Here is a 27,206-nt window from a genome sequence, read left to right as displayed (position 1 = left end):
TGGGCTTAGCTGCCTGGCCAAGCAGGGATAGAGTGACCGGATAATTAAGCACCCGCTTCTTTAGGGCTGGCAGGAGGTGGCAGAGGGTGGAGGGACCTCGGGCCCGAGTGCCCAGTAGCTCCCCCAACCCTGGCTTGCAGAGGGCCGCCAGGAGCCTGAATCCCCAGTGGGGCCCTCTGGGGTGACCTGGAGTAGGGGTGCACCTGCTCCTACCTGGGAACGAAAAAGGGGACCTCTTGCTTCCAAGTTGGGGTGCCACACTTGGAGTCCCGACTAGCAGAGGCCCTCCCCAGGTTACTAGTCAGCAGTTATTTAAGTCTTAGGGCTTAATGAGACCCGGGGAACAGGACTCTCAGTGTGCTTCTTCATCTGTTGGCAGGGGCAGACAGTTCATCTATCAAGACCCTCGGACAATATCCTTCCCCGCCCCCAGCAAGTAACTGGACCCTGCTGGCCTTTGCAGGACTGCGGGGGCAGCAGCTCCATGACCTTCCAGGACCTCTGAGCCAGGCTCCAGTCTGGGGAGAGGTGGGGAGGAGGGAATGGTTCCCTGCCTGAGGCTGCAGCAGCCAGAATACAACTTGGGGGGGTCTTCCAAGACAGCCCCCAGTTTACAAGCTGAGGCTGAGAGAGGAGGAGGCCCACCTAAGGACATTCAGCGGGGGCCCATCGTGGAAGCCTAACCTGGAACCCCAGGCCAAGTCTGACGCCGAGGAATTTGCATTGTTATTCTGAGTCCCCGCAGCTCTTCTCTGTGGACTGAGGCAAGGGGCTTGCCCTCTCTGAGCCTCAATGCCCTTTCTGAAACAGGGGTCAAGTTCCTCCCCCCAAGGGCTATAGTGAGGGTGGGATGTAGTGTATTAAGAGTCCACATTGTGTCCGGCACAGAGAAGCACGGTTAGGAGCCGTCATGGTCACTCTTGTTAACTGAGCACGTGTGCTAAGCTGTGTCCTCACCTGCACTAGCTCATCTAATCCTCACAACCACCCCAGGAGGCAGGAACGACCACTATCCCCATTGTACAGGTGGAAAAACTGAGGCTGGAGAAAGGAAATTAACGGCTAGAGTCCCAGAGCCAAGAGGCAGCCTTGAATCGAGGATAATCTGATTTGGGCACGTAATATCTTCTGAGCAAGGGCCCTGGGTCAGACAGGCCTGGGTACCAATCATGACTCTACTACGCACTCCGAGTGACCTGGGGTACACAACCAAATGTCTCTGCGCCTCAGTGCCCTGATCTGTAAAATGGGGATAAATACAATAACACCTATCACATATTGAGCACTTATCAAGAGCCAGGCCCTGTGCTAAGCACTCTCACATAGGTATTAATCTATCAGTTCATCATCACAGCAGCCCCTGAGGTGCGTACTATTATTATTTTCCCTTTTAGAGATGGGGAAACTCAGACCAAGAAGTGAAGTAACTGGCTCAGGGTCATGCCCTCAAAGGCTCAAAACTCAGGCGTTTAGGCTCCAAAGTTCACCCTCCCCCTGCTGAGCTGTGGTAAAGTATCCTCCTCAGTGGGTGTTCATGAAGGTAAAATGACATCATGCACGCAAAGCCCTCAGAACAGAGCCTGACCCATAGGAGGTGCCCAGTGAACACTAGTTATTATTATCACGCACTCGTCATTCAAAAAATATTAATGGAGGGTGCAGTCGGTGTCAGGTTCTGTTCTAGGGGCTGGGCATACATCTGTGAACAAGACAAAAGATTTCTGCCCTCATGGGGCTTCATCATGGCCATTATCACTGCCATCATGATCATCACTGCCATCATCACCCTGATCATCTTCATCACCATCATCTCCATCATCACCATTATCATCACCACCATCATTACAATAGTCATTACCATGATCTTCATGACCATCATCATCACCATCATCTCCACCATCATCTCCATCATCACCATCACCACCATTATTACAATAGTCATTACCATGATCTTCATGACCATCATCATCACCATCATCTCCACCATCATCTCCATCATCACCATCACCATCACAATCATGATCATCACTTTCATCATTACTATCACATTACCATCAGGATAGGCATCACCATGATCTTCATTACCACCACCACCATCATGGTCACCTTCATCACCACCACCATTATCATCATAATCATCCTCACCACAACCATCACCATTCTCATCTTCACCATCATAACCCCCATCATACTCATCACCACTATCACCATCGTCCTCACCATCCTCACCACCTCACATGGTGCCTGTTGTATTCACAAACAGATCTTGTGATTCCACCTCCTCTAGTCCCCCAGAAACATCATTCACATTTTGTTTTTAATTAGATACTTTGGTTTTCCTATTTGGGTTTGGGAGTGTCTTAAGTCCCCCAGACCCCAGATGAGGTCACACATCTCCCCGCAGAGGCCTCTCTTCCTCCTCTGGGGTAGTAGTGGTTGGTGCAGGTGTGCTGGGGGGCCAGGCCACCTCTGCCAGTCTCTTTACAACCTCACCCAGCTGCCCCAGACCCTGGGCGGCCTCCACCAGCTGGGTCAACCCCAGTCCCAGGGCGTGGCGCTCCTGCTGGTCCCGCTCCAGAGCCTGTGTCAGCCTCTGTAGCTGGCTACCCACATCCCTCACAGCGGCCACCAGCTCTACCAGGGCAGGCGGATCACAAGCCATGACCCTTACAGGTGGCACTGGGGCTTCACATGGGCCAAGGGGGCCAGGGCTCTGACCAGGAGTTGGCCCTAGGGTGAGGCGGTCAGGGGCAGATTGATCCAAGGGGCGGGCCATAGGGGACAGGTGGAGGTCAGGGGTCACAGTGGGGTCAGAGGCTGAGTGTGGAGTCTGGGTAGGTGGAGAGGTTACTTTGGGGCTCGGGCTTGTGGGTGGTTTGAAGTTCTCAGTGGACGGTGTGTCTACGCTGGGGGCTGGAGAGGGCCTGCAGGGGCTGGACTCAGTTGCTGGACAGGGCTCTAGGCTCCACATCTGGGACGTGGAGGGGTGAGGGGCCCCCGTGAAGGTCAACGCGGGGTGTGGGCTGGGCTTGACTGTTGGTGCTGAAGAGGGAAAGGGAAGTTCTGTTCCCAAGGAAGTTAGAAGGGACTTGGCAGTGACCATAGGGGTTGAGGTGGGGTGAGGAGTCATGGTGGGGTAAGCAGTGGTGGTGAGGTGAGGGGTCGTGGCAGGGTAAGGGGTTGTGATAGGTTGACCACTGGTGATGGGAGGAGGGGTTGTGGTGGGTTGCGGGGTCGTGGTGGGGTGAGGGGTTGTGGTTGGGTAAGGGGTTGTGATAGGTTGAGCACTGGTGATGGGAGGAGGGGCTGTGGTGGGGTGAGGGGTTGAGGTAGAGTGAGGGGTGGGGGTGGCAGTGGTGTGAGAGGTCATGGTGGGATAAGGGGCTGTGGTGGGGTGAGAGGTCGTGGTGGGGTGAGAGGTCGTGGTGGGATAAGGGGTCGTGGTGGATTGAGGGGCCGTGGTGGGTTGAGGGGTTGTGGTTGAGTAAGGGGTTGTGATAGGTTGAGCAGTGGTGATGGGAGGAGGGGTCATGGTGGGGTGAGAGGTTGTGGTAGAGTGAGGGGTGGGGGTGGGGTAAGGGGTGGCAGTGGGGTGAGAGGTCATGGTGGGATAAGGGGTTGTGGTGGGGTGAGAGGTCGTGGTGGGGTGAGAGGTCTTGGAGTGAGGGGTCGTGGTGGGGTAAAGGGTGGTAGTGGGGTGAGAGGTCGTGGTAGGGTGAGAGGTCATGGTGGAGTGAGGGATGGTAGTGGGGTGAGGACTTGTGGAAGGGTCTGGGAAACTAGAAGGTTCTGGAGTTGTGCTGGGGTATGGAGATGTGTCCCAGACTGGGGTTGTGTCAGACTCTGGTGTCAGCTCTGAGGTAGGGGAAAGGCGGGTCACCACCGCCGGTGCAGAGGGGTCAGAGGTCAGTTCTTTGGGCATGGTGGGTGGTGGAGTGGGTGAAAGCCCAGGGGTCAGCGCTGGAAACACGGTGGCATCAGGCGTGGACAAGGTAAGGCCAGGGGTTGTCAAGGTGCGGTGAGAGTTCATCCAGGAGGCCGGGTCTGGGCTGGGCGGCAAAGTGGCGGGAGGGTCAGAGGTCACCTCCGGCGTTGAAGCTGCTGTGGGGATGGGCTGCGGCGCGGAGTCAGAGGTCAGGACAGGGCCCGGGGGCCCCGGCGAGGCGGAGGGAGCTGGGGAAGTGGTGGGGGGCGCAGTCCTGGCCGCTGTGGGCCGCAGCCGTCGCTCGTGCCACGGTTTCCTCAGTGAACCTGTTGGAGGAAAGACGGCCGGCGGAGGTCAGTCTGCTCCGCCCACCCCGCGGCATGGTCCGCCTCCTAGGGGTGGGCTGACCAATGGGAAGGCAGAAAGCTTTGTGACGTCATGGGTCGCCGGCAGACTTCATCCGCCCTAGTGCCCCACCTCCACGCTTCCTCCATGTCTCCAGGCGCCTCCTGGCGTCCTCCCCTCTGGGAGATGCGGAGATGGGCGGCAGGGGGGAGGTGGGATGTGGAGGGGTACCTGGGATGTAAGAGGGGGCCGAAAGGCAGAGATGGGATGAAGGGAGATAAAGAGGGAGAGGGGAGTGGGAGACGGTGCATAGCATGAGGGGGAATCTGAAGGGTAATCTCAGTAATCAAGACAAATCTCTTTACGCCATATTTTTAAACAATCAAAATTAATACAAAAGATCTACAATGAACAAAAAGTCAAAATTTTAATCCAAGACAGGATCCGACCTACCTCACTGGAATCCCCCCTAAAACTGGCTCTGTCAGATCCTGGTGAGGTAGGTCAGATCCTGACTTTAGTTAAAATTTTATTTAGTTCATCGTGGATTGTTTTTGCATTCATTTGTTTTTTAACCTATGGTATTAAGATCTTATTTATCTTCATTACTAAGTGTTTGGAATACCCCCAAATTTTAGGCCCGAGTAAAATGAGAAGGCTTACCCTCTTCCAGGCCCTGCTTCCAGGTAAATGTGAATTTTAAGCACTTTTTACAGATAAGAGAAATAAGGCCAAGAGGGTAAGTAACTTGCCTGAGGTCACACACAGTTTGAAAGTTCCAGGGACAAGATCTGAACCCAAGTCCTTTACATACAGAGCCTAGGCCATTAAGTATCACTTTCTCAGTCATGGAAATGTTCGGTGCTGTCCAATATGGTAGCCACTGGTCACCTGTGGCTTCTGAGCAGTCGAAATGTAGCTAGTTCAACTAAGGAATGAATGAATGTTTCCTTTTTCAATTTTCTTTTTTTTACCTTTGAATGGGTTTCTTTTTTTAAATTTTTTAAATTGAAGCATAGTTGATTTACAATGTTGTGTTAGTTTCAGGTATACAGCTGAGTGATTCAGATATATATACATACACACACACATATATACATATTCTGTTTCAGACTCTTTTCCCTTATAGATTATTACAAAATATTGAGTATATTCCATGTACTATACAGTAGGTCCTTCCTTTTTCAAATTTTTGATTCAGTTAAATTTAAATAGCCACCTGTGTCAGTAGCTACCATATTGAACAGCACAGCTCAACAGAATTCCACTTTTCTGCAGGGTCTTTGAGGTGCGTCGTGTCCCCCTGCAGGGTCAGAGGAGCAGTTAAGTAAAGGGCTTGGCCTCCAGCCAGGCTGCCTGGATTTAAACCCCAGCTCCATTACTTCCTAGCTGGGTAATCATGGGCAAGTCACTTACCTGCCTTGAATCTCAGTTTCTTCCCCATTTGTAAACCATAGATATCCACATACCTCCCTTGTAGAGTAATCATGAGGATTCAGAGCTCGTGTGTGTGCAGAGCACTTACACAATGCCTAGCACGTGACAAGCATTCTCATGATTATTTATACTGCCATAGTCATTGATGTCTGTGCCTCAATTTCTCTTATCACTGAAATGGGAACAATTATAGCACTTACATCATTCATGAAGGGCTCATGTGGCTGCTACGAGGATTAACACATATAAATATGTTAAAGCATAATACATATAAAGTGCATAAAATAGTGCCTGACACATGGTATATTGCTTGATAAATGTTAACTGTGCCTAGTTATTATTTCAAGAATCTCAGCTTAGTTCGATAGAACAGGGACTCAGTAACCTAGAGTGGTATTGATTTTTAATTTTTCAGACCCAAGGTGCAGAGAGCTAAGCTACTCATACCCCACTGTACGTTGTCATTAATAGTCCCTGCGATGTCTTCTCTTGTTTTATTTTACTTTTTCTCCTCTTTAACCCCAATCTCCATCCCCTCGTCCTCTCCCATAGGTACCTCCACTCTAGTGTGTTTCACATATGGCCTTAAACATATGTGTGATCTTAAACAATACGGAATGCATAGATGTGTTTATGTTAATATATAAGTGTATGTGTATTTCTGTGTTTGTGCTTTTAATTTCTGCAAATAATATGCTGCTGGAAATCTCATTCTGTTTGACCTTCCCCTCAGTATTATGTTTTTCATACCTAACCATGTTGCTGTGTATATAGCTCGTCATTGCTTTAGCTATTGCATAAAATTCCATCACATGTAACCACTGCATTTCTCTTCCTTGTTACCCTGCTGTTGGACACTTAACTTGTCTCCAATTCCCTAATACATCCTCACACATATTCCCTTATAAGCCTGTGCAAGAATTTCTCTGGAATATAGATCTAGGAGCAGGATTGCTGGGTAATAACATATAATCATATTTAATTTCACTAAACACCACTAGGTTGTGTTTATCGAATTGCTACAGCCAGTGGGGATGCCTGTCTCCCCACACCCTCACCTACACTTGGTATTATCTACCTTTCAAATTTTTTTCCATGCTCGTCATTGTTTTAATTTGAATTTTCTGATTCATGATGAATGTGAGCACTTCCAGATATACTCGTTGGGCATTTGGGCTTCCTCTTCTGCAAATCACCTGTTTGTATCTTTTGCCCATTCTCTTATAGGATTTCCTGTCATTTTCTTATTTGTCAGAGTGACTTACATGGTATAGGTTAGGGTTTCTCACCCTTGGCCCTGTTGACATCTGGGGCTGGATGATTCTTTGCTGTGGGTGATACCTTGTGCACCAGAGGATGTGTAACAACATCCCTGGCCTCTACCCACCAGGTACCAGTAGCCTCCCTGCTCCCAGTCATGACAACCCAAAATGTCTTCAGATGTTGCCAGTTGCCCCCAGTTGAAGACCACTGGTATAGATAATAACCCGTTGTCTCAGGATATATTTCTGCCTGGTCTTTCTAGGGTGAGAGTTGGGTCACCATGGGGAAATCTGGAGTCCACCTCTCCATCCCACCACAGAAACACCCTGGCCCCCTCGCCCCAGCCACATGCCTCACCTGTATCCCCACTGACCCTTGGAGCTAGAGAGGGATGGCCTGGGCTCCTGATGGTGCCAGCGGTGCCAGAGGGTCCAGGTATGCCTGCGGTGGGGGTCCCCTTCGCTGGGACCTCTCCTGAAGGTGTATCCCACGTCCAGGAAGGCTCATAACCATCCTCGCCACCTTGAGAGATACGGGGAGAACTGAGTAATAACAGTGTTGTGAAGATTTCTTTCCAAGATGCCGGGTTTTAGGAGGACTCCATCAAGAACACAAACTGAAGCTGTCTTCCTGTTAAAATGTCAGCCCACCAAGTGCAGGCGTACTCCCTGGGTCCGTGTGTACTCAAAATGTGCTCTAAGATATGGCCACATTCTCATTCGTGATCCATTAGTGTGTGATCGATGAGATTTTTTAATTAAAATATACATCGAAAAAAAGGAAGCAGCATTGCAGAGTTACAGCCCTTGCGAGGCCCAATCACATCCCTTCCCTTTGTCAGAGAAGCCTTTAGTTAATAGTTCCCAAGCATGCCTTTACACCTCAGCTATACAGGTGGGACTCCCTAATGCTATATTGTTTCCACATGTGTTAGCTTCCTACAACCAGAAAGACTGCACATATACATATATACAGCAAACACCTTCTCACAGCCTGCTTTTTGGCTGCGTTCCTTCCTAGCTGGCTGAGCAAGTCACTTCACTTCTCCTCGACTCTGTTTCCTCACCTGTACGAAGGGTATCGTAATGGCACCTACTCCATGGGGTCACAGGGCTGGCCAGTGATAAGCTGTCCTTTCAGTTAAATGCATATAACTCTAGTTCCTTCTTTTTCTTAACCTTGTGTAACATTCTATCGTAGGAACACACAACTGCCGATTTATTTATGCCCCTGTGGACGGGCGGTTCGGTTGTGGCCAATGTTTTGCTGCAGTGGATTCTTCATGAGTGGGAATTGCTCAACTCCTAATTGTGGGACTGCCGTGCGGAAGGCATCTCTCTAGATGTTGTCAAACTGCCCACCCTTATCCCTCATCCTTGCCGCTGAGAGACATTTTAAATTTTTGGCAATCTCATGGGGAGCTGGTGGGCAAAGAAGCTGCAGTTTCCCTACAGGTGACCAAACTGAAGCCCAGAGACGGCAAGGAATTTTCCTAAGGCCACACAGCTAAGGAGCAGCACTGGGTTTCAGACCCAGCAGGTCTATCTGCTTCTGAGCGGCAACATCTTCCCTCTGGGGGTAGATCTCCTGGGTCGCACCTCACTCCTTCCCTGTTGAGCTTTTATTTAGAATTTGATTCCAAGGTCACTCCCTGCTTCCCCTTGAGGAAGTTACACCCTGCTCTGTGCTTCCTGGGTTCTTCAGAGCTAATTCTATCACAGGCTTCTTCCCAGTCTCCGTGGCTGGAGTGGTTATGAGTGTGAATTCTGCAGTTTGAATCCAAGCTCTGCCCTACGCTGTCCTGACCTCTCTGGACCTCAATTTCCCTACCTATAAAATGGGGACAAGGATAGTACTCATATCATAATGTTCCACGTGGAGGAGGTGAGTTAAACCATGGTATGCACTTTGGGGACTTCCTTTGGTGGTCTAGTGGTTAGGACTCTGCACTTTCACTGCAGGGGGCCTGGGTCCCATCCCTGGTCAGGGAACTAAGATCCCACAGGCCACACGTTGCGGCCAAAAACAAACAAACACGGGATGCACTTAGATGGTGCCTGGCACACGGAGATTATTCAATGAATATTAGCTATTATTGATGCTCTTATTACCATGCAACCTCTAAATGTAATCTGGCATTTTAATTTTTTTTTTTTTTTCCTGTACGCGGGCCTCTCACTGTTGTGGCCTCTCCAGCTGCGGAGCACAGGCTCCGGATGCGCAGGCTCAGCACCCACGGCTCACGGGCCCAGCCACTCCGCGGCATGTGGGATCTTCCCAGACCGGGGCATGAACCCGTGTCCCCTGCATCGGCAGGCGAACTCTCAACCACTGCGCCACCAGGGAAGCCTGTAATCTGGCATTTAATCTTGGATGCCCTCCCCTCTGCGCAGCCATGACATACAGCGATATCCCGAGTCCATGAGTCATCCCACCTCCCCACTGGGTGTGGAAACTCCATTAGACATGGCTGTCCATCTGCATAGCCTCATCCATTCCCGCAGCTGCAAATTCCCTCCTCCCAGGCACTCCTTGGAGCTCCAGGATTGCATATCTCATATCTCCACTTGGGTGTGTCGAACGCATCACTAATGGAGCTCTTAAGATCCCCACTCTGGATCCTGTGCACCCACCCCGCAGCGTTCCCTGGTCCAGTAAAAGGCGGGTCCCCATCCCCTACCTCACTCGATGGTAGGCATCACTCGAACCTACCAGCTCAACCCCCGGAACGTAGCTTGAACACCTGCACTTCTCTCAGTCTCCACTGCCACCCCTGTTGAGGCCACCGTCATGTCTGCATGGACCTTCTGGTCTCCCTGCATGCACTCTTACACCTACATCCACCCCCCTGCGGCATCCTGAGCAAATGCTTTGAAAATACACATGTGGGGTACTTCCCTGGCGGTCCAGTGGTTAGGACTTTGCTCTTCCACTGCAGGGGGCATGGGTGTGATCCCTGGTCAGAGAACAAAGATCCCACATGCCACAAGGCGCGCCCCCCCGCCCCCCCAAAAAAGAAAGAAAATACACATGTGATCACATCCTCCATAACTTAAAGTGCTTAAAATGCCAAGGGTTTCTGCACATAGAATAAAACCCAGACACGGGCCTCATCCTCGATCACTCTCCCCCTGCCTGGCTCACTCCACTCCTGCCAGGCCAGCATTCTTGCCCGTCTCCCAAGGTCCCACCACAGGGCCTTTGCACATGCTGCTCCCTCTGTCTGGAAGGCTCCTTTAGCTCCCTCCAGGCTCCCCATCACAGCAGATGTCTTTACAATGGACCACAGACCTCACCTCCTGCCATCATCCCCATCAACCACTTCACTTCCGCCCCACTGACCTTACTGCTGTTTCCTGAACCAGCTAAGCACACGCCCATCTCAGGGCCTTTGCATGTGCTGTCCACTCTCTACAGAACACTCTCCAAACAGATATCTGCATGGCTTCCCCCCTCTCCTTCTTGAGGTTGTCACTTAAATGGCACTTTCTTAGTAAGTCATCTCTTGATCATCCTATTTTAAATTATAACACTTAGCCCTCCCTTCCCCCTCCCTTGCTGTGCTCATCACTGCTATGTTCCCAGGGGTTAGTACTCATGCCTGCCACACAGCAAACATTTCAGACATGAATTAATGTCTGCGTCTCCAAATTCCATCATCCAGGAAGCCTCAAGAAATTTTGCTTCAGTGAAATGGAAAGTGAGAATTCAACCTTCATAAGCTTCCAGCTTCATCTCCTGTACACTCTCTCCAGACTTACACAGCGGTCTCTCACTGGTTCATTCATTCATTCATTCATTCAACAAGTATGTAAAAAGTCTCTACTAAGTCTCTACAACATAGATCCCGTGGTAGACAGAATAACGCTCCCCAAAGATGTCCAAGCCCTAATCCCCAGAACCTGTGAATATGTTACCTTTCCTGGCAAAAGGGACTTTGCAGATATGATTATGGCTCCAGAACTTGAAATGAAGAGATTATCCTATGTTAATCCAAGTGGACCCAATCTAATCACACAAATCCTTAAAATGAGAGAATCTAACCCGGCTGTAGTGACAAAGATGTAAAGACAAAAGAAGGACCAGAGAGATAGATGCAGCATTGCTGGCTTTGAAAATGGAGGAAGGGGCCATGCGCTAAGGAATGGAGGGGCCTCTAGAAGCTAGAAAAGGCATGGGAACGATCCTCCCCTCAAGCCTCAGAAGGAACACAGCCCCGCCCTACTGACACTTTGATTCTAGCCAGTGATACCCATGTGGGACTTCTGATCTCCAGACCTGCAAAATAATAAGCGTGTGTTGTCTAAGCCCCTAATGTGTGGCCGTGTTATGGCAACAACAGAAACTGACATAGCCAAATACAAGACAGCTAAAAGTCTAGCAGAGACGACGTGCCCTAAACAGGCAATGCAATTCTCTCAACTCCAGCCTCTGCTCCTCTGAGAATCCCCTTCCTCCTGGTGTCTGCTGGTGAAAATGACGCCATCTCTTCTGCGAGGTCTTTCCCAATTGCTCTACTAGAAATAATCACTCCGTCCCTGGGATCCTGCAGCTGTTGCTCATTTACGGTAAATAACTTTTAACAACCAATGTTTTGCGGTTTTAAATGATTTCACACACATTTTGCTCATTGGATTGGGACCTGAGGTCACCCAGCTCGTTGTTCTAATCCCAGAGCAGCCACAGCTGGAACCCAGCGAGCTGTACTACAGAATTCACTCTTGCAATGACTTCAGTTATTCCAGAATCTTTTCCAGTCCAACAAGCAAACTGTGCGTGAAATCGTTTAAAATGGATCTCAATAATGGCTCCTAAGTTAAAGTTTAATTTCTCTGAGCCTCATGTTCCCCGCACCTGAAACACAGGGGCAACACCAGGACCTATGTCACCCAGTTGGAATCATGCGAGCCTGGCACAGTGAGCTCTCCTTGACTCTTTCCAGGGTCCTTGGAGCTCCGGTTTTCGTTTTTTTCCGGAGGAAGAAACTGAGGTTCAAAGAAGCAGTCATTTTTTTCAAGGCCACCTTGCTAACGAGGATAGGAATTCCTGTCTGTCGTTTCCCCTCTCCCCACGCCACCCCGCACCTCCCTCCAAGTCTTCCCATTACTAAGGTTGTACACGTTACCCCTGAGATTTCCATCGTGCAATTCCTAGTTCTGTATTTATTTGTGCCTCGCGCCCAGCATCGGACCTCTCCGCCACGAGGGGTCGCTACGGGATAAGGGAGGTGGCGCCGGGCTGCAGAGAACAAAGCTCAGAAATCCTGGCCACACTGCCAGGTGAGGAGCATCACCTCTGGAAACTGAGCCCTAACTCACAGCTCAGGTGCCCCCCACCCCAAATCTCCGTACCTCCAATGCCTGCTCCGCGCCCCCCTACCCTCCCCGCCGGAACGAGCCCAGACCGAGGCAGACGCCACTCTGTGAGGTCACCGCCCGCTTCACCCGCTTTTATTGCCGCGGCGTGGGCCAGCCGGCCAATCAGGAGGCGCACCGCGCCTGTGACGTCACAAGGCGCGGGGCGATTGAAGTCTGCCCTGCCCGCCCCTCCATCCGAGGCCCCGCCCCTCTCGCAGAGGCCCTCGGAGTGCGCATGCGTGCTGAGCGTGTGAAAAACGCGGGAAAAGGTGCGAGGGGCGGGGTCCTGCGGACATGGAGCAGAAGCGGCGACACCTGCGGGGAGAGAGCGGTCGTCGCGGGGGGGACGGGGTCGGCAGAGCCGGGGGAAGAAGCCGCCACGCGGGAAATGGTAGGATGGAGAGTCAGCGAGAAGGATGAGGAGACGGAGGAAAAGCTGAGGGGAGAACCGACCCTGGGTGGGGGGGAGGTTGAGTGGGAAACGCAGCGGAGGGCGCGATGGTGAGAGTGAAAGAAAAAGGAAGACTCAAGGGAAAGGAAGAGAAACTGGCCGTGAAAAACAGGGAGAAACAGCGGTGACGGGGAGTGGACTTGGAGAAAAAATGAGAAAGATGGTGAGAGAGGCTGACGAGGCATAGAGACGAGGAGGGGCAGAGAAAGAGAAAGAAAAAAGAGACTCGGAGCTGAAAAGATAAACCGACCGTGAAAAATAGTGAGAAACAGGGCTTCCCTGGTGGTGCAGTGGTTGAGAGTCCGCCTGCCGATGCAGGGGACACGGGTTCGTGCCCCGGTCCGGGAAGATCCCACATGCCGCGGAGCGGCTGGGCCCGTGAGCCATGGTCGCTGAGCCTGCGCGTCCGGAGCCCGTGCTCCGCAACGGGAGAGGCCACAGCAGTGAGAGGCCCGCGTACCGCAAAAAAAAAAAAAAAAAAAAAAGAATTAAAAAAAAAATAGTGAGAAACAGACAATGAGCGTGAGAAACTGAAAATGTAAATAAAAAGAGGAGGACACAGGAGAAGAGATGAAGAGAAACTGGCCATGAAGTACAGTGAGAAATAGATACGGGTTGGGGGTGGGGGAGTGAGAAATGGAAAATGAAAGAAAAAAGAGCCAGACGCAGAGGGGAAAAGATAAAGAGAAGTTGACTGTGGGGAAATAAAGAGAGAAATAGAAATGATGCGAGTATGAACTTGATAAGGAAAGAAAAAAAATTAGAAAGGTGATGAGAAAGAAATGGGCGGTGAAAAAAAAGTGTTTGAGATGACGAGGGTGAGAAATTGAAAGGGAAAAATAAATAAATAAAAATTTTTAAATAAAATTAAAAAGTAAAATAAATTCCTTTGGGACTTCCCTGGCGGGTCTGGTGGTTAAGACTCTGCGCTTCCACTGCAGGGGGCGCGGGTTCATCCCTAGTCAGGGAACTAAGATTGCCTGTGCCACACAGGCCAGGCCAAAAAGAGAGAGAGAGAGAGAGAGAATGTGAGAAACAGGACCAGAGGGTGATCAAGAGAGACCCTGCGCACGGATGGGACAGAGATCTCACACACACACACACACAATGAGGAAGGTAGAGAAATGGGCAACATCTGAGGGGGGTCAAGGCCCCTGGCAGCAGAGATGGAAGGAGGGAAGCAGGTGACAGCGAGACAGAGGCGGAGGGGCAGAGAGGGACAGAGCTGAGGGGCTGGAGGCTGCTCCCACTGGCCAGAGAAAGGGGGTCCGGCTGAGGACAGAGCCCTCGACCTGGATGTCCCCACCCCGCCTCTGAGCCATAGCCCGACCCTGACCAGAGCGTGAGCTGGGAGAAGAGGTTTGAGGGGCTGGGGTGGGGAGACAACGTGGTGACAGGGTGGGCCTCGGCTGTGAGGTCTGGGGGGATTTCCGTCGAGGCTCCGGATCGAGGGGCACGGGCTCCCAAGGCCCCGGCTGGTTTACAGGAGGACTGCGGGCCGGGGCTTTGCTGAGCCTGGTCGGATTCTCCGCAAATCACACCGCAGGGCGTGGGGATGGGTCTCCTTTAGGCTCTGGAGGACAGCGCTACTGCTGAGTCCAGGAAGGGAATGTTCTTAGAGTCTCTGGAGCCCAGGAAAACCTGTCTGGGGTCTCTGAGACCCAGGCCAGCTCATTTAGGAGGATCTTTCTGGAAGCCCGGCAGGGAGGTGCACAGAGGTTTATGGAGGGCCCCTCCCCACCCTGGCCATGCCCCTCACCTGTGCTTGGAAGGCGCCTCGTCGTTGGGGAGGGGGCCCCTGTGCTCCCAGCCGTGCCCCAGGGGAGAGCGTGTGCAGGCACCGCTGCCGCGGTGGTCCCCTTGGCCAGGTCCTCTCCTGAGGTGGGGTCCCAGGTCCAGGGAGGATAGTCTTCCTCATCTGCATAGCCTTGGGAGAAATTGGGGAAGGGGACAGCCCCGACCCGGCTCAGAGGTCCTTGCTGTTGCTCCGAAGTCCCCTTCCCGAATCTCCTGGAGTGACTCTGGGTCCCCACCCCCATGCAACCCTGACTCCTTGGCCACTGAGCCCCCGCCCCCCGCCGTACCAGTGCAGGTGAGCCCCACGTCCTCCTCGTGGTCACAGTTGTGCTGTCCCCACGCCCTAGCGGGGCAGTCGCTCAGCGAGGCCTCACTTCCCTTGCAGCCCACGTCATCCAGCCAGATGGGCCCGGTGCCAGGGCCGTAGTGGGTTTTGCCCACTCGGGGCCTAACCCTTCCGCAGCCCAGCTCCCAGCAGGCCACCATGCCATCCCGCAGGTCCCAGCTGTCATCACACACTGTCCCCCAGCGTCCAGCGTGCCACACCTCCAGCCGTCCGGCGCACCGGTTGGGCCCATCAGCCAGACGAACCCGGAACAGGCCTGCTGGTAGACAGCCCAGATCAGGAGGGGTCAGCAGGGGTTAGGAGGGGTCAGCCTCACCCTCCACGTTCCTTCCTCTCACCTGATGCCCCAGTGGGGGAGGGGGCTGGGTCTTTGGAGGACTCTGGAGTACCTACTCCTGGGATCTCGGCCAATGGCTCCATGGTGGCCTCAGAGGTCAGTTCTCGGGGGCCCTGGGTGGTTGGTGTTGCCAGGGTCTTAGAGGTCCGTTCCCGGGGGACCCGGGGAGTCCGCCTTTCGGTGGTGTGTGAGGTCAGCCTGTGAGGGTCCTCCGTGGTCAGCCTGGTGGTAAACGCGGAGGTCGGTCTTCGGGAGGCCTCAGTGGTCGGAGTGGTGGTGGTCAGTGAGGTCAGTTCTGGGGGACTCTGGGTGCCCGTGGCCCTGGAGTGCTTAGCGGTTGGTATCACGGCGGGCTGAGTGGTCGGTCTCTTTGCGTTTTTGGTCACCCACTTCTTTGTGCTTTTGGGTATCTTCCCTGGGGCCTTGGTGGTGGTTTTCTCAGGAACGCTGGGGGTCCGCCTCGCAGAGGGCTTGGTGGCCAGCTCCCCCGGGAGCCAGGCGTCTGGATCTCTACCCAGGCCAGGGATCCAGCTCCAACTGAAGGGGTCTGAGATGGAGTCCAGGCCGGGGGTCCCTGGCAGACAGGAGGGGAGGACAGGGGAGACAGCAGACACCGTGATTGTCCTCTCTCATCTCCCCCTACAGACAACCACCAAGTTCCCATGCATTCATTCACATCATAGACGTTTACAAAGCATCTCCTACGAGCCAGGCCCTGTGCCAGACCTGGGCATACGGTGGCCAGCCACAGCCGGCACCATCCCACCTCTGGGCACTTACAATCATGATGTGACTGCCCCCCTTCACCCCGTCACACTGACCCATCCTCTCCATCTGCCCAGCCACTGCCTGGCTTCCTGTACCCTCTGACTGGTCTTCCCCCACACCCCGTGTGTGGGGGGAAGCTCTCACCGCCCCACCAGGGTGGTACCAGGCCACTGCCCAGCTCAAAACCCTTCTGTGGCTCCCGTGGCCCTCAGGAGGGGAGGGAAAGGGGAAAGTGCCTTAGCTTCAGGCAGAATGGTTGACTCCATCCTCCCAGCTGCCACGGCTCACCTTACATCTTTCTGATCAGCACAGGGAAGGCGGCAGACACCATGGGCAATGCCAAGGGTTACTGATGCAGGATAAGGGTTAATCTTGTCCAAAGAAAGGTTTGGCCCTTTGCCCCTGGCTGCCGGGGGGAAGGGGGAAGCTCCAAGCCCTTTCAACATCCTGCCTGGTAAGAGTGTGTTGTTTCCCTGTGGGGCCAGGGCCACCTAAATCATCTCTGCTAACACTGTGACTTAACGGGCCACCAGTGGGCCACCAGCCACATCTCATGACTGCGCTCCTATAAACACTCTGACGCCAAGGCTGGGAGATCGTCCCTGGTTGGCAATACTTCACGTGAGTTGTCCTGCGTCGTCACTGGGAGAATTAAGTGAGGAAGCTCCACAAGGGTCTCTCCTGGACCCAGCCCCACATGCCTCTTCCCTCAACTGACTTTTTAAATTTTTGGCTGCGTTGGGTCTTCGTTGCTGCGCTCGGGCTTTCTCTAGTTGCAGCGAGCAGGCGCTACTCTTCGTTGCGGTGCGCGGGCTTCTCATTGCGGTGGCTTCTCTTCTGGCACAGCACGGGCTGTAGGCATGTGGGCTTCAGTAGTTGTGGCTCGCGGGCTCAGCAGTTGTGGAGCGCGGGCTTAGCTGCTCCACAGCATGTGGGATCTTCCCGGACCAGGGATTGAACCCGTGTCCCCTGCATTGGCAGGCAGATTCCTAATCACTGTGCCACCAGGGAAGTCCTGATATGGACCATTTTAAAAGTCTTTTTGCGGTACGCGGGCCTCTCACTGTTGTGGCCTCTCCCGTTGCAGAGAGCACAGGCTCCGGACGCGCAGGCTCAGCGGCCATGGCTCACGGGCCCAGCCGCTCCGCGGCACGTGGGATCTTCCCGGACCGGGGCACGAACCCGTGTCCCCTGCATCGGCAGGCGGACTCTCAACCACTGTGCCACCAGGGAAGCCCAAAAGTCTTTACTGAATTTGTTACAACATTGCTTCTGTCTTATGTTTTGGTTTTTTGCCTGCGAGGCATGTGGGATCTTAGCTCCACAACCAGGGATTGAACCTGCACCCTATGCATTGGAAGGCGAAGTCTTAACCACTGGACCGCGAGACAGCTTTTCTGATTGTGAATCCTTCTAGAAAACTATGGAACCCGAGGGTGGTCTTGGGGACCTCCCAAATGATAATGTGTCACACGGGTTTCCAGCGATTTGTCGGGGCGTCTCTTTCTCACAGTGAACTGTGAGCCTCTCAAAGGCCAGGGTTGCGTTCGTTGCATTCTGAGGACCCAATACCTAGCTCAGTGTCTGGCGCTGGATAAATAACGGCAAATGAATGAACACGGGCCAAGCCTGAGTCTACTTCAAGTGGCCCTCCTGTCACATGGGCTTCTTGCCGTCTCCCGGTGCCCCATGCCTGCTTCCTTTCCTCTTCCTTTTCAGCTTCCCTCTAGGTGGGAGACTTTCTTGATTCTTGGCGGGAAGAAGAGGAGGAAGAATCCCAGCTGTGCCGCTTAGCTGCTGTGTAATCTCTCTGTGCCTCAGCGTCTTCATCAGTAAAATGGGCATAACATCCACCAATTTGGACGCATCGTGAGGTGTGAATACGGCCACGGGCGGGGGCTTAGGAGGTGGGCGCTCAATCGATGTTAGTGCCAATGTTAGTTCCCGTTCCCTCCTCCAGGAAGCCCTCCCGGAGCCAGCGAATGGCCAGGGCCTCCTTACCAGTGCAGGTAACTCCAACGTCCTCGTTGTGAGCACAGTTGTGCTTCCCCCAGGGAGCGGCAGGGCAGTCAGCGAGGGAAGCCTCGGTCCCCACACACCTCACGTCGTCCAGCCAGATGGGGCCAGCGCCCCAGCCAAAGCGGCCAGCAGCAGGGTCTGGCTGCCGAGGTCCACCGCAGCCCAGCTCCCGGCAGACCACAGCCGAGTCCCGCAGGTCCCAGCTGTCGTCACACACGGTCCCCCAGCGCCCACCGTGCCACACCTCCAGCCGGCCTGAGCACCTGCTGGGCCCGGCCACCAGGCGCAGCTGGGGGGACCCTGGGGTGGGAGAGACCCAAAGAATTCGAGTCAGACCTTCCTCCACCTTCGCTCCATCTTCCTTCCATTCATCCACCCTTCCTTCCCAGCAGCAAGTGTTTATCCAGGCCTGTGCTGTGCCATCGTCTGCATCAGGCACAGGAATAAAGAGTCAGGGATAGGGAATTCCCTGGCGGTCCAGTGGTTAGGACTCCGTGCTTTCACTGCCGAGGCCCGGGTTCAATCCCTGGTTGGGGAACTAAGATCCCACCAGCCTCGCGGCACGCCAAAAAAAAAGAAAAAAAAAGTCAGGGGTAAAGGGTGGTTCCTTGGAAAGCTCAACTCAGAATTGCCATATGATCCAGAAATTCCACTCCTAGGGATATATACACCCAAGATAAGGTGAAATGGGCATTCAGTCAGATACCTGTACGCAAACATTCACAGCAGCATTATTCACAAGAGCAATAATGTGGAAACAACCCGAGCGTCCATCAATGGACGAATGGGATGCATAAGCAAAATGTTGTCCATCCATACGATGGAATACGATTCAGCCGTTACAAAGGAAGAAATTCTGACACACTCCACAATACGGATGAACTTGGAGAACATTATGCTCTGTGAAATAAGCCAGACACAAAAGGTCCAATACTATACGATTCCATTTACACGCAGTGCCTGGCTGGCAAATTCACAGAGACAGAAAATCCAATGCTGTGTGCCAGGGGCTGGGGAGATGGAGGGGAGGGCAGTGAGTGTTCAGTGGGTCTGGGCTATCTGTTCGGGATGACGAAGAAGCTCTGGAGATGGTGGTGGCGATGGCTGCACAACATGATGAGTGTATTTTTCACGACTAAACTATATGCTTTAAAATGGTTAAAATGGGACTTCCCTGGCAGTCCGATAGTTAGGACTCTGCGCTTCTGCTGCAGGGGGCGCAGATTTGATCCCGGTCGGGGAAGTAAGATCCGCGTGCCGTGTGGCACAGCCAGAAAAACAAAAAGTTGTTAAAATGGTCAATTTTACGTTGTGTATATTTTACCATGATTTTTAAAAAATAAAGAAAGTGGGCTGTGGAACAAATTGCCCTCATTGGAGTCCTGGCTTTCAGACTTTTTAGCTGCGTGGCCTCGTCTGTAACGTGGAAACCAGACGGTACCTACCCTGCCAGTGGCTGGTCGTTTTACCTGATGAAGGACCAGCACTGGTCATGTGAGCCAGTGACAGCTGAGTCTATGGCGGCTGTTATCATCATTATTATTATTATTCAGAAAAAGGGGAAGCAGGCCTCAGCTAACAGCGATCAAGTCCCCACTTCTTCAGCCTCCGGCAACCTTGAGGAGATGGCTGTATTAATCATGGCTTTTGATTTGCGGTACCTGATGCTTTGACATCTCGGGGCCTTGCTGACACTGGAGGGATTGCTGATTCCCAGAGACAGGAAACCACTGGAGTGTGCCCTTCATATGAAACCAACCCACCCAGAGCCCTCACCCACCACCTCCTGTCAGGCTCACACACTCCAGCCATCATCCACCTGCCCCATCACCCCAGGGCATGTACCCGACAACCAGGAGCAGCGGCTACGCTCCAGAACCCGCCGAAATGATGCAAACCAGCCCATCCGGAGTCATCTCACCCTGCCTTGTCCATTCCTCCCCATGAAGCCACACTCCAGGCTTTGCCCACCGTCGCCCCTCGCTCCCTCTGCCTCCTGCTGGACCCTGGTGCTTCCCGTGTGGCCCTGCGTCATGTGTGGGCTGTGCCCCCTCCTCTTGGGAACTGTGAGAAACCAACTATCTCTGCAGTGACAGTGGTCTCACCTGTTGGCCGCACCACACAGCATGTGAGACCATAGTTCCCCAACCAGGGATCAACCTGTGGCCCCTGAAGTGGAAGCGCAGAGTCTTAACCACTGGACCACCAGGGAAGTCCCTAAAGCCTGTATTTTAAAACAACATCACTGACTAGTTCTTTCGATACTTGCGAGAAGGAGGCGGCCCTGTGAGTTTCAAGACAGCTGGAGCAGAGCATTAGACTAAGCAGGGGCCTTCTGCGTGTGGGCTCCGTCTCCTCCCCTCCACCCTTCCCTCTCCCCGAGACCTCTGAGGCAGTGAAGGAGGCACCTGGGGGCTGTGGGGAGTGGCGGAGGGGCAGGAAACAGAAGCTAAACCCCTACTCGGCGACAAAAAAGAACAAAATAATGCTGTTTGCAGCAACATGGATGGACCTAGAGATTGTCATACTGAGTGAAATAAGTCAGACACAGAAAGACAAATATCAGATGATATCACTTATATGTGGAATCTAAAAAAGGGGGTATAAATGAACTTATTTACAAAACAGGAGTAGAGTCACGGATATAGAAAACAAACATGGCTACCAGGAGATAAGGGGAAGGAGGAATAAATCGGGAGCTTGGGATGGACATATACACGCTACTATACATAAAAGAGGTAATAAGGCCCTACTGTATAGCACAGGGAGCTCTGCTCAGTACTCTGCAATGGCCTACATGGGAAAAGAATCTTAAAAAAAAAGCAGCAGCAGCTAAGCCCCACATTTGGGGTGCGGGGAGCAGGAGGGACTCACCAGCTTCCGGCCCAGGCTCCTGAGGGGCCGCAGGGGAAGCGGGCGGAGGTGAAATGCCTGCTATCCGCGCAGCCTGGCTCACCGTGGGGGGCGGGGGCCTGGATGCAGTTTCCCTGGGCCTGGAGCTGTTGCTGCCCACTGCGGGGGCCGTGGGAGGGACATATCCCAGAGGCATACCTGGGGCGTGAGAGGGAAGAGGTGACCACCACCCACTGCTGTGCTACAGGCAGTGCCCCACACCTGCCACCCCAGGACCCCCGATGGAGACTGAGGTTTCACGATGAGCAAGACATGCGGCAGGTGGGCTGCTGGACGGAGGGAGTGCGGGGCCCTGGGGTACACCTCCGGAAAACACACGAGACGCCCCAGCTCTGGCCTCTCCCCCAGGGCCCCCTCACCGTCACACACGGCCCCAGCGTCCTCCCGGTGATGACAGTCATGCTGGCCCCAGGGCCGCGCAGGGCAGAAGCGCAAGGCCGTCTCGTTTCCCCGACAGCGAAGATCGTCCAGGAGGATGGGTCCAGCCCCCTCCCCGAAGAAGGCGCCTCCAGGGGCAGCCAGCGCGGCCCCGCAGCCCAGCTCGTGGCAGGCCACAGCGGCGTCCCGTAGGTCCCAGGCATCGTCACACACGGACCCCCAGCGCCCGCTGTGCCACACCTCCAGGCGGCCCGCGCACCCGTGGGGGCCGTCTGCCAGACGCAGCCTGGGGGCCGGGCCTGGACGTGGGGAGAGGGAGAACAGAGAGACGGGAAACTGTGACAGATGAGCAGCTTTAGGCCATGCACGCAGGAAACTGGGATGGACGAGCAGGTACCGAGCTATGCACGCAGGTGACTAGGATGGATGTGCAGGTACAGGCCACGTGCTCAGGTGATTAGGATGGATGAGTGGATATAAGCCTCATGCTCAGGTGACTAGGATGGGTGAGCAGGTACAGGCTATGTGTGGTGTCCCGCTTCACGCCCAAGATGGGGCTGGAAAGCAGCCATTCCATCTTCAGTTTGCAAGTGAGGGACAGACTCTGAGCTGGGAAGTCGCTCTCCAAGAGTTCAACTCTGGTCTATCCACTGCCCCCCATGTCCCTGCCTCCCCAGGGATGAGCCCTGGGGACGCTGGCCCTGATGCCCTCCACCCACCTCCCCAGGCAGGTCCCCACTCCCCAGCTGCCTTCCCCAGCCTGTAAAGCAGGGCTTCTCAGCCTTAGCGCCCCTGACACGGGGGTCAGGGCATTCTCTGCTGTGAGGGGCCATCCTGTGCACAGTAGGATGTCCACAGCATCCCTGGGCTCCACCCCCCAGATGCCGGCAGCACCCCCAGTGCCCCACACAGTCATGACAACCAGAAATGTCTCCGTATCACCTGGGGAGTGCGGTTGAGAACCACTAGTCTAGATGTTAACCTCTTGTTGGTTTGGGGGTACATTTCTGTTGGGTCTTTGTGGGGTGAGAGTTGGGTGACCTCTGGGGAGTGTGGAGTCCATCTCTCTAGCCTGCAGTCGGTGTCTAGAGAAAAGGACAGGCCAGAGAGGGAGAGATACTCCTGCCTGCATCACCCAGCTGTGAGTGACACGCTCCCTCATGGGGATGCCCTGAGGAGCAAAGATGTTGGTAAGATACCAAGCCCCCGGGCCCCTCAATGGGGTTCACTTCTTCTCCCCAACAGCTTCTTCTCCCGCTGAAGACTCAACTCACCTCCTGGGAACTGGGCTTCAGAGGCCCCATTTCTGCCCCCATGTGCTTCCCACGGAGGCACCACCATCACTGCCTCTGGTCCACCAATCTGTGCCCCGACCTGTGTCCCCTTGGTCTCCATCCCCACCACACCCTACACGCTAGATACCCAGATCCATCTGTGTAGTGGGACAGACACGGCAGTCAAGTTCTGGGCCATCTGCTTTACATCTCTGAGCTTCTGTCCTGCATCCGTGAAGGGTGGGGCGAGGACATCCACCCAGGAGGCCAGGCAGGTGGGGGTGAGGCCCAGAGCTGGCTCCCAGCTTCCTCTGTAGCTCCCTCTCCCCTTTCCCATCCACCGACTGAAACATTTCCTGCCCCCTGTGCGGGTAGGCGGGCAGGCTCCTCTAGTGGGTGCAGCCCTTGAACTTTCCTACCCCACACCTGTGGGCCACCCCTGCCTCCTAAAAGTCAGGAGAGTGAGAACTGGGTCTGTGCCCGGTGTGGATGGGGCTTAATGAGTGTGAAAAGAAGGAAGGAGGGAGAGAGAGAAGGAAAGGAGGAAGGGAGTAAGGAAGGGAGGGAGGGGGGGAGGGAGGGGGAAGGGAGGGAGGGGGGAGGGAGGGGGAAGGGAGGGAGGGGGGAGGGAGGGGGGAGGGAGGGAAGAAGAGAGGGAGGGGGGAAGGAAGGGGATTAGAGAGCTCCTTAAAGTTGAGACCTCGGTGAGCGGGGAGGGGGCGTGGCCCTGGGGGAGGGGTCTGGAGAGGCGGGCACATACCGGTGCAGACCAGTCCTGCGTCCTCGCTGTGGTCACAGTTGCTCCGGCCCCAGGGGCTTCGGGGACAGTCCCGCAGGGCCTGCTCCCCGCCTCCGCACCCTACGTCGTCCATCCACACGGGCCCTGCGCCCGGGCCGAACCGGGCCCCGCCGGGGGCGGCCAGCGCACCCCCGCAGCCCAGCTCGCGGCAGGCCACGGCGGCGTCCCGCAGGTCCCAGCCATCGTCGCACACCGTGCCCCAGCGCCCGCCGTGCCACACCTCCAGGCGGCCGGCGCACCCGTGGGGGCCGGAGACCAGGCGCAGCCGCTCTGGCGGGCGGGCGGGGAGAGGGGCAGTCAGGGGCCTCGTGCGAGGCAGCTGGGGATACGCGGATTCAAGCCGCGGGGGTGGGGTGGGGGGGTGGTCAGTGGCCTGAGATGGGCCTGCCAGCCGGCTGTTAAGGGGAGAGCCAGGATCTGAGCAGGCCAAGGGCCTGGGTCCCGGGAGTGGACACCCGGGTCTCCTGACCGGGTGGGGAGCCTGGGCCTGACTGTGAATCCCCCGGGGGATGCAGTGCCCCCGCATACCTGGGGGGGGTCCCAGTTTGGTCCAGCGGGGCCTAGCGCCTCACCCCATCCAGATTTGTTGCAGAGGGGAGGCCTGCGCGGACTTACCCTGGCGGGGGGCTCCGGCAGTCAGCAAAGGGGCCCTAGTGGACTTGGCGGGCTTGGGCGGCCGGGGGCTCTTCTTCCGGGAGCCGCTCTGGGGGGTCCCGGCTGGGCGGGGGGCTGGGTGAGGAGACAGCAGGGAGGGAGATCGGCAGCTGCACCTCCTGGGGCCGCAGGTCAGTCCCGAGAGTCCCCAGGGGTCCGAAGGGGGCCTTGGCGGGGGCCCTCGGGATTGTGGAGGAGACGGACCTCTGTCCCTTCTCCCTCACAGCCGAAGCTGGAGACAGGGCACATGTGGGGGGGGCTCACCAGGCATCACCGGGGCCTCCTCAGAGCCGGGGCTCAGCTCCCCAGACAGCCCCGGCCAGGGGTCCCCATCCAGGACTGAAGGTGAGTCGTCCCAATCCCTGGAGTCCGACACACGCTGACCTTCGGGAGAGCAGCGTGTGGCTGGACCGCACTGGCTCTGTTTTGTCAGCCCCATCTCAGGCCTGCGGCCCCGCCCCCTCCCCTCTTTGCCTGGCTGAGCTTTGTCCCACTCACGAGGAACACGCCCAAGCCAGAGAGGTTCCCTATCAACTTTTACCCTTGCCTTCGTCTGATACGAAAACAGGAAGGATGCCTTTTGCTGACATAGAGGATTAATGGTCCATGAGGAATGATGGTCATAAGACCCCCTGGGGGAAGGAAAACATGCTTCTCCCTTGGTACTCAGATTCTGTCTCTAGCCTTGGCCCCTTTAAATCTTCCTGCACCCTTTGCGGTGGTGTGCAGCACAGCTGCAGATAAATGGATCACTGCCCACCAGATCCATCCTGCCTGTATGAGTTCCCCACAGTAAACTTCATAGTTGTTCTTTACTGCTTTCTTTATTGGTCTCAAAGTTCCCCCTCAGTTTGGAAGATATTACTCAATATCCCCGCCATGCGATCCCCAGATGCTATAAAGAGGGCAGGCCCTGAGTGAGGCAGGAACCCTCCAAGGTAGTGGTAAGTCCTGGCTTTGCAGGGGGTGTCAGGGGTGGGGTGTCTGGACTTCTGGATTCTCAGAGTTACTGGACTGAGGACTTGTGTCCCTGGGTCGTCTCTGAAGCAATGTTCCTTGGAGGGGGTCGAGGGCCCCTTACCTGCACAGACGACGCCTGCGTCCTCCTCGTGGGAGCAGATGTGGGCCTTCCAGCCGCGGTGGGGGCAGAGGCCCAGCTGCTGCTCACCGCCCCGGCAGGCCAGCTCGCTCAGCCACACGGGCCCCGCGCCCTCCCCGAAGAAGGCGCCTCCAGGGGCAGCCAGCGCGCCCCCACAGCCCAGCTCGCGGCAGGCCACAGCAGCATCCCTCAGGTCCCAGCCATCGTCGCACACGGTGCCCCAGCGCCCGCCGTGCCACACCTCCAGGCGGCCCGCGCACCCGTGGGGGCCATCGGCCAGACGCAGCCACTCTGGGGAGGACAGAGGAAAGGCTGTGATGTCCTGGAGACCCTGGGGCCAGGGGGAGGGTACGGGCTGGGGGCTGTCCTGCAGGGCATCACCGGGAGGCCAGTGTCCTGGCCGCTAACGGGGAGCCCAACTCCTGGGTACCCAGGGGAGCAGTGGTGCCCCGTAGGAAGCAGGAGGCTGTCGCCCAGGTGGTCCTGGGGGAAGTGGTGCCCGAGGTCACAGGCGGATGGGGGCGAACAGGGTCCCATTGGAGGGTGAGGCTGGGCACGGGGTGGGCCTGCAGCTGAGTGAGGCCAGATGGAAGAAGTGTTTGGGGCCACTTACCAACAGCCTGGATCCCCATCAGAGCCACTGGAAGGGAGGTTGGAGGGGTGGACAGAGTGAGGCCTCATGCCTCTGAACCAGAAACCCCGCCGCTGGGAAGCAGGACTCTGGGTCGAGGGCCTGGGCCTGGCGAGGTTCAGGTCCTTGAGGTGGGCGGGGCCCCAGATGCCTCAGGGCAGGCACCCAGGCCCTTTGCACTCCCCCAGGGGCCTGACTAAAGGTCAAATGATGGGTGACCCCCCACAGGATCAGGGCTGATGGGGCGGGGGTGGGGGGGTAGGAGGTAGGTCTCTGGGGCTCCTAAGAGGGTAGGACGGCGGTGCCAGAGGCTGGGTCCCTGGGGGATCAGGCAAGGGAGGGCCAGATGTCCTGTATCCCCCAAGCAACAGGGATGAGGCCCCGGAAGTCTGAGGCTCTCCAGTGGGTGAGCTCAGGGGTCAGAGGGTGGGGCCCAGGCCCGAGTCCCCGAGGAGAAGGGTCACTCACCGAGGAGGCAGGCCAAGACCCTCATGTCTGCAGAGTCGGGGCAGGGATGGGGTGAATGGGGAGAGGAGCAGGAGAGGGGAGGAGCTAGCGGCCAAGGGAGGGGGGGAGGGAGGGAGAGAGGGAGGCTCCTGCCAGAGGCGCCTGGGACCTGGGGAGGAGCAGGCAGGGGCTGGATGCTCTGCCAGGAGGAGGAGAGGCTGCTGAGGAGGCAGCAGGGGACGGGAGGGGGGGGGCGGGGAGGGGGCTGGCCGGCGGCTGAGGCCTGGGGAGGAGGGCGGTGGCAGGCAGCAGGGAGGGTGTCCAACTGCAAACACCCACTGGGGAGCCGGCCTGGGGGCAGCAGGCTGCAGGGAAGCATCCAGGCAGGGGCGTACGCTGGGGGACAGGGGTGCACGGGTGGGGTGCCCACCCATCTGCCTCCTCTCTTGTCCAGCCAGGGAAGCGTGCTGGGACCAGAGAGCATCAAGGATGGATTCACATCAGATGCCGGGGTTGGGGACCTGGCACAAGTGGGGCTCCCGGTGTAGCAAGAGGGCTTGCAGCCAGACACCAGGAAGAACTTCCTGGATTGGGAAAAGAGACAGAGAAACTCCCCTCTCCATCCCCCCCGGTGGATCTGCACGCAAAAGTCCCCAACCTCCTGTCTGAGGGAGCCGTGGTTGAACTTGCGTGTCTCCCGAGGAAACTGGGGTCAGGGGTTGGGGAACCAAGGGTCAAGGCTTGGGTAGGGGAGGGCGACTACACACACGCACGCACACACACACACACACACACTCTCTCTCTCTCTCTCTCTCTCTCTCTCTCTCTCTGCACTAAGCAGCTGTGAGGCGGAAAAACTTCGGTAATGGGGAGCCTGAGTCAGAGGGCTGGCAGGGAGCAGGGCTGCCTTGAGCTCATTGCCTCCCCTGCCCCCAGTCCAGCACCCCCGCTGCCAACAATTAATGT

At 55.7% G+C, this 27,206-nt stretch overlaps 1 protein-coding gene across 4 annotated transcripts; it reads right to left on the bottom strand.

Annotated features, from left to right (window-relative positions):
- Nucleotides 1–1,927: 1,927 nt before the first annotated feature.
- SSC5D (scavenger receptor cysteine rich family member with 5 domains) lies at nucleotides 1,928–27,150 on the bottom strand. Of its 4 annotated transcripts, none has more exons than XM_073796213.1 (14): nucleotides 26,262–27,150; nucleotides 25,776–25,802; nucleotides 25,145–25,453; nucleotides 24,328–24,447; nucleotides 24,025–24,138; nucleotides 23,371–23,679; nucleotides 21,318–21,635; nucleotides 20,920–21,096; nucleotides 18,028–18,345; nucleotides 15,260–15,832; nucleotides 14,863–15,180; nucleotides 14,538–14,705; nucleotides 7,328–7,492; nucleotides 1,928–4,251 (listed from the first exon to the last, which is right to left on the bottom strand). In XM_073796213.1, exons 1-14 carry the CDS (start codon nucleotides 26,722–26,724, stop codon nucleotides 2,387–2,389), a joined length of 5,244 nt encoding a protein of 1,747 aa, XP_073652314.1. In that variant the 5' UTR covers nucleotides 26,725–27,150; the 3' UTR covers nucleotides 1,928–2,386. The 4 variants fall into 4 exon arrangements, with proteins under 4 accessions (XP_073652314.1, XP_073652315.1, XP_073652317.1 ...); XM_073796214.1 differs by having other exon boundaries at nucleotides 1,929–4,251; nucleotides 14,863–15,177; XM_073796216.1 differs by having other exon boundaries at nucleotides 1,929–4,251; nucleotides 26,671–27,150.
- Nucleotides 27,151–27,206: the final 56 nt, after the last annotated feature.

Source organism: Tursiops truncatus, chromosome 19, assembly GCF_011762595.2.
Source record: "Tursiops truncatus isolate mTurTru1 chromosome 19, mTurTru1.mat.Y, whole genome shotgun sequence".
Lineage (NCBI taxonomy): Eukaryota > Metazoa > Chordata > Mammalia > Artiodactyla > Delphinidae > Tursiops > Tursiops truncatus.
The sequence above is the reverse complement of the archived record's forward strand: the minus strand, read 5'-3'. Positions and strand labels throughout refer to the sequence as shown.

Bases quoted from the DNA above. Each gene is read 5' to 3' on its own strand.
- SSC5D (XM_073796213.1), bottom strand. From the start codon at position 26,724: ATGCTCTCTGGTCCCAGCACGCTTCCCTGGCTGGACAAGAGAGGAGGC. The intron at 23,680-24,024 runs GTAAGTCCGCGC...CCCGCCCGCCAG, and splicing joins TGCCGGAGCCCCCCGCCAGG to AGCGGCTGCGCCTGGTCTCC. The intron at 18,346-20,919 runs GTGAGTCCCTCC...CTCCCACCCCAG, and splicing joins GGAGCCTGGGCCGGAAGCTG to GGTCCCCCCAGCTGCGCCTG.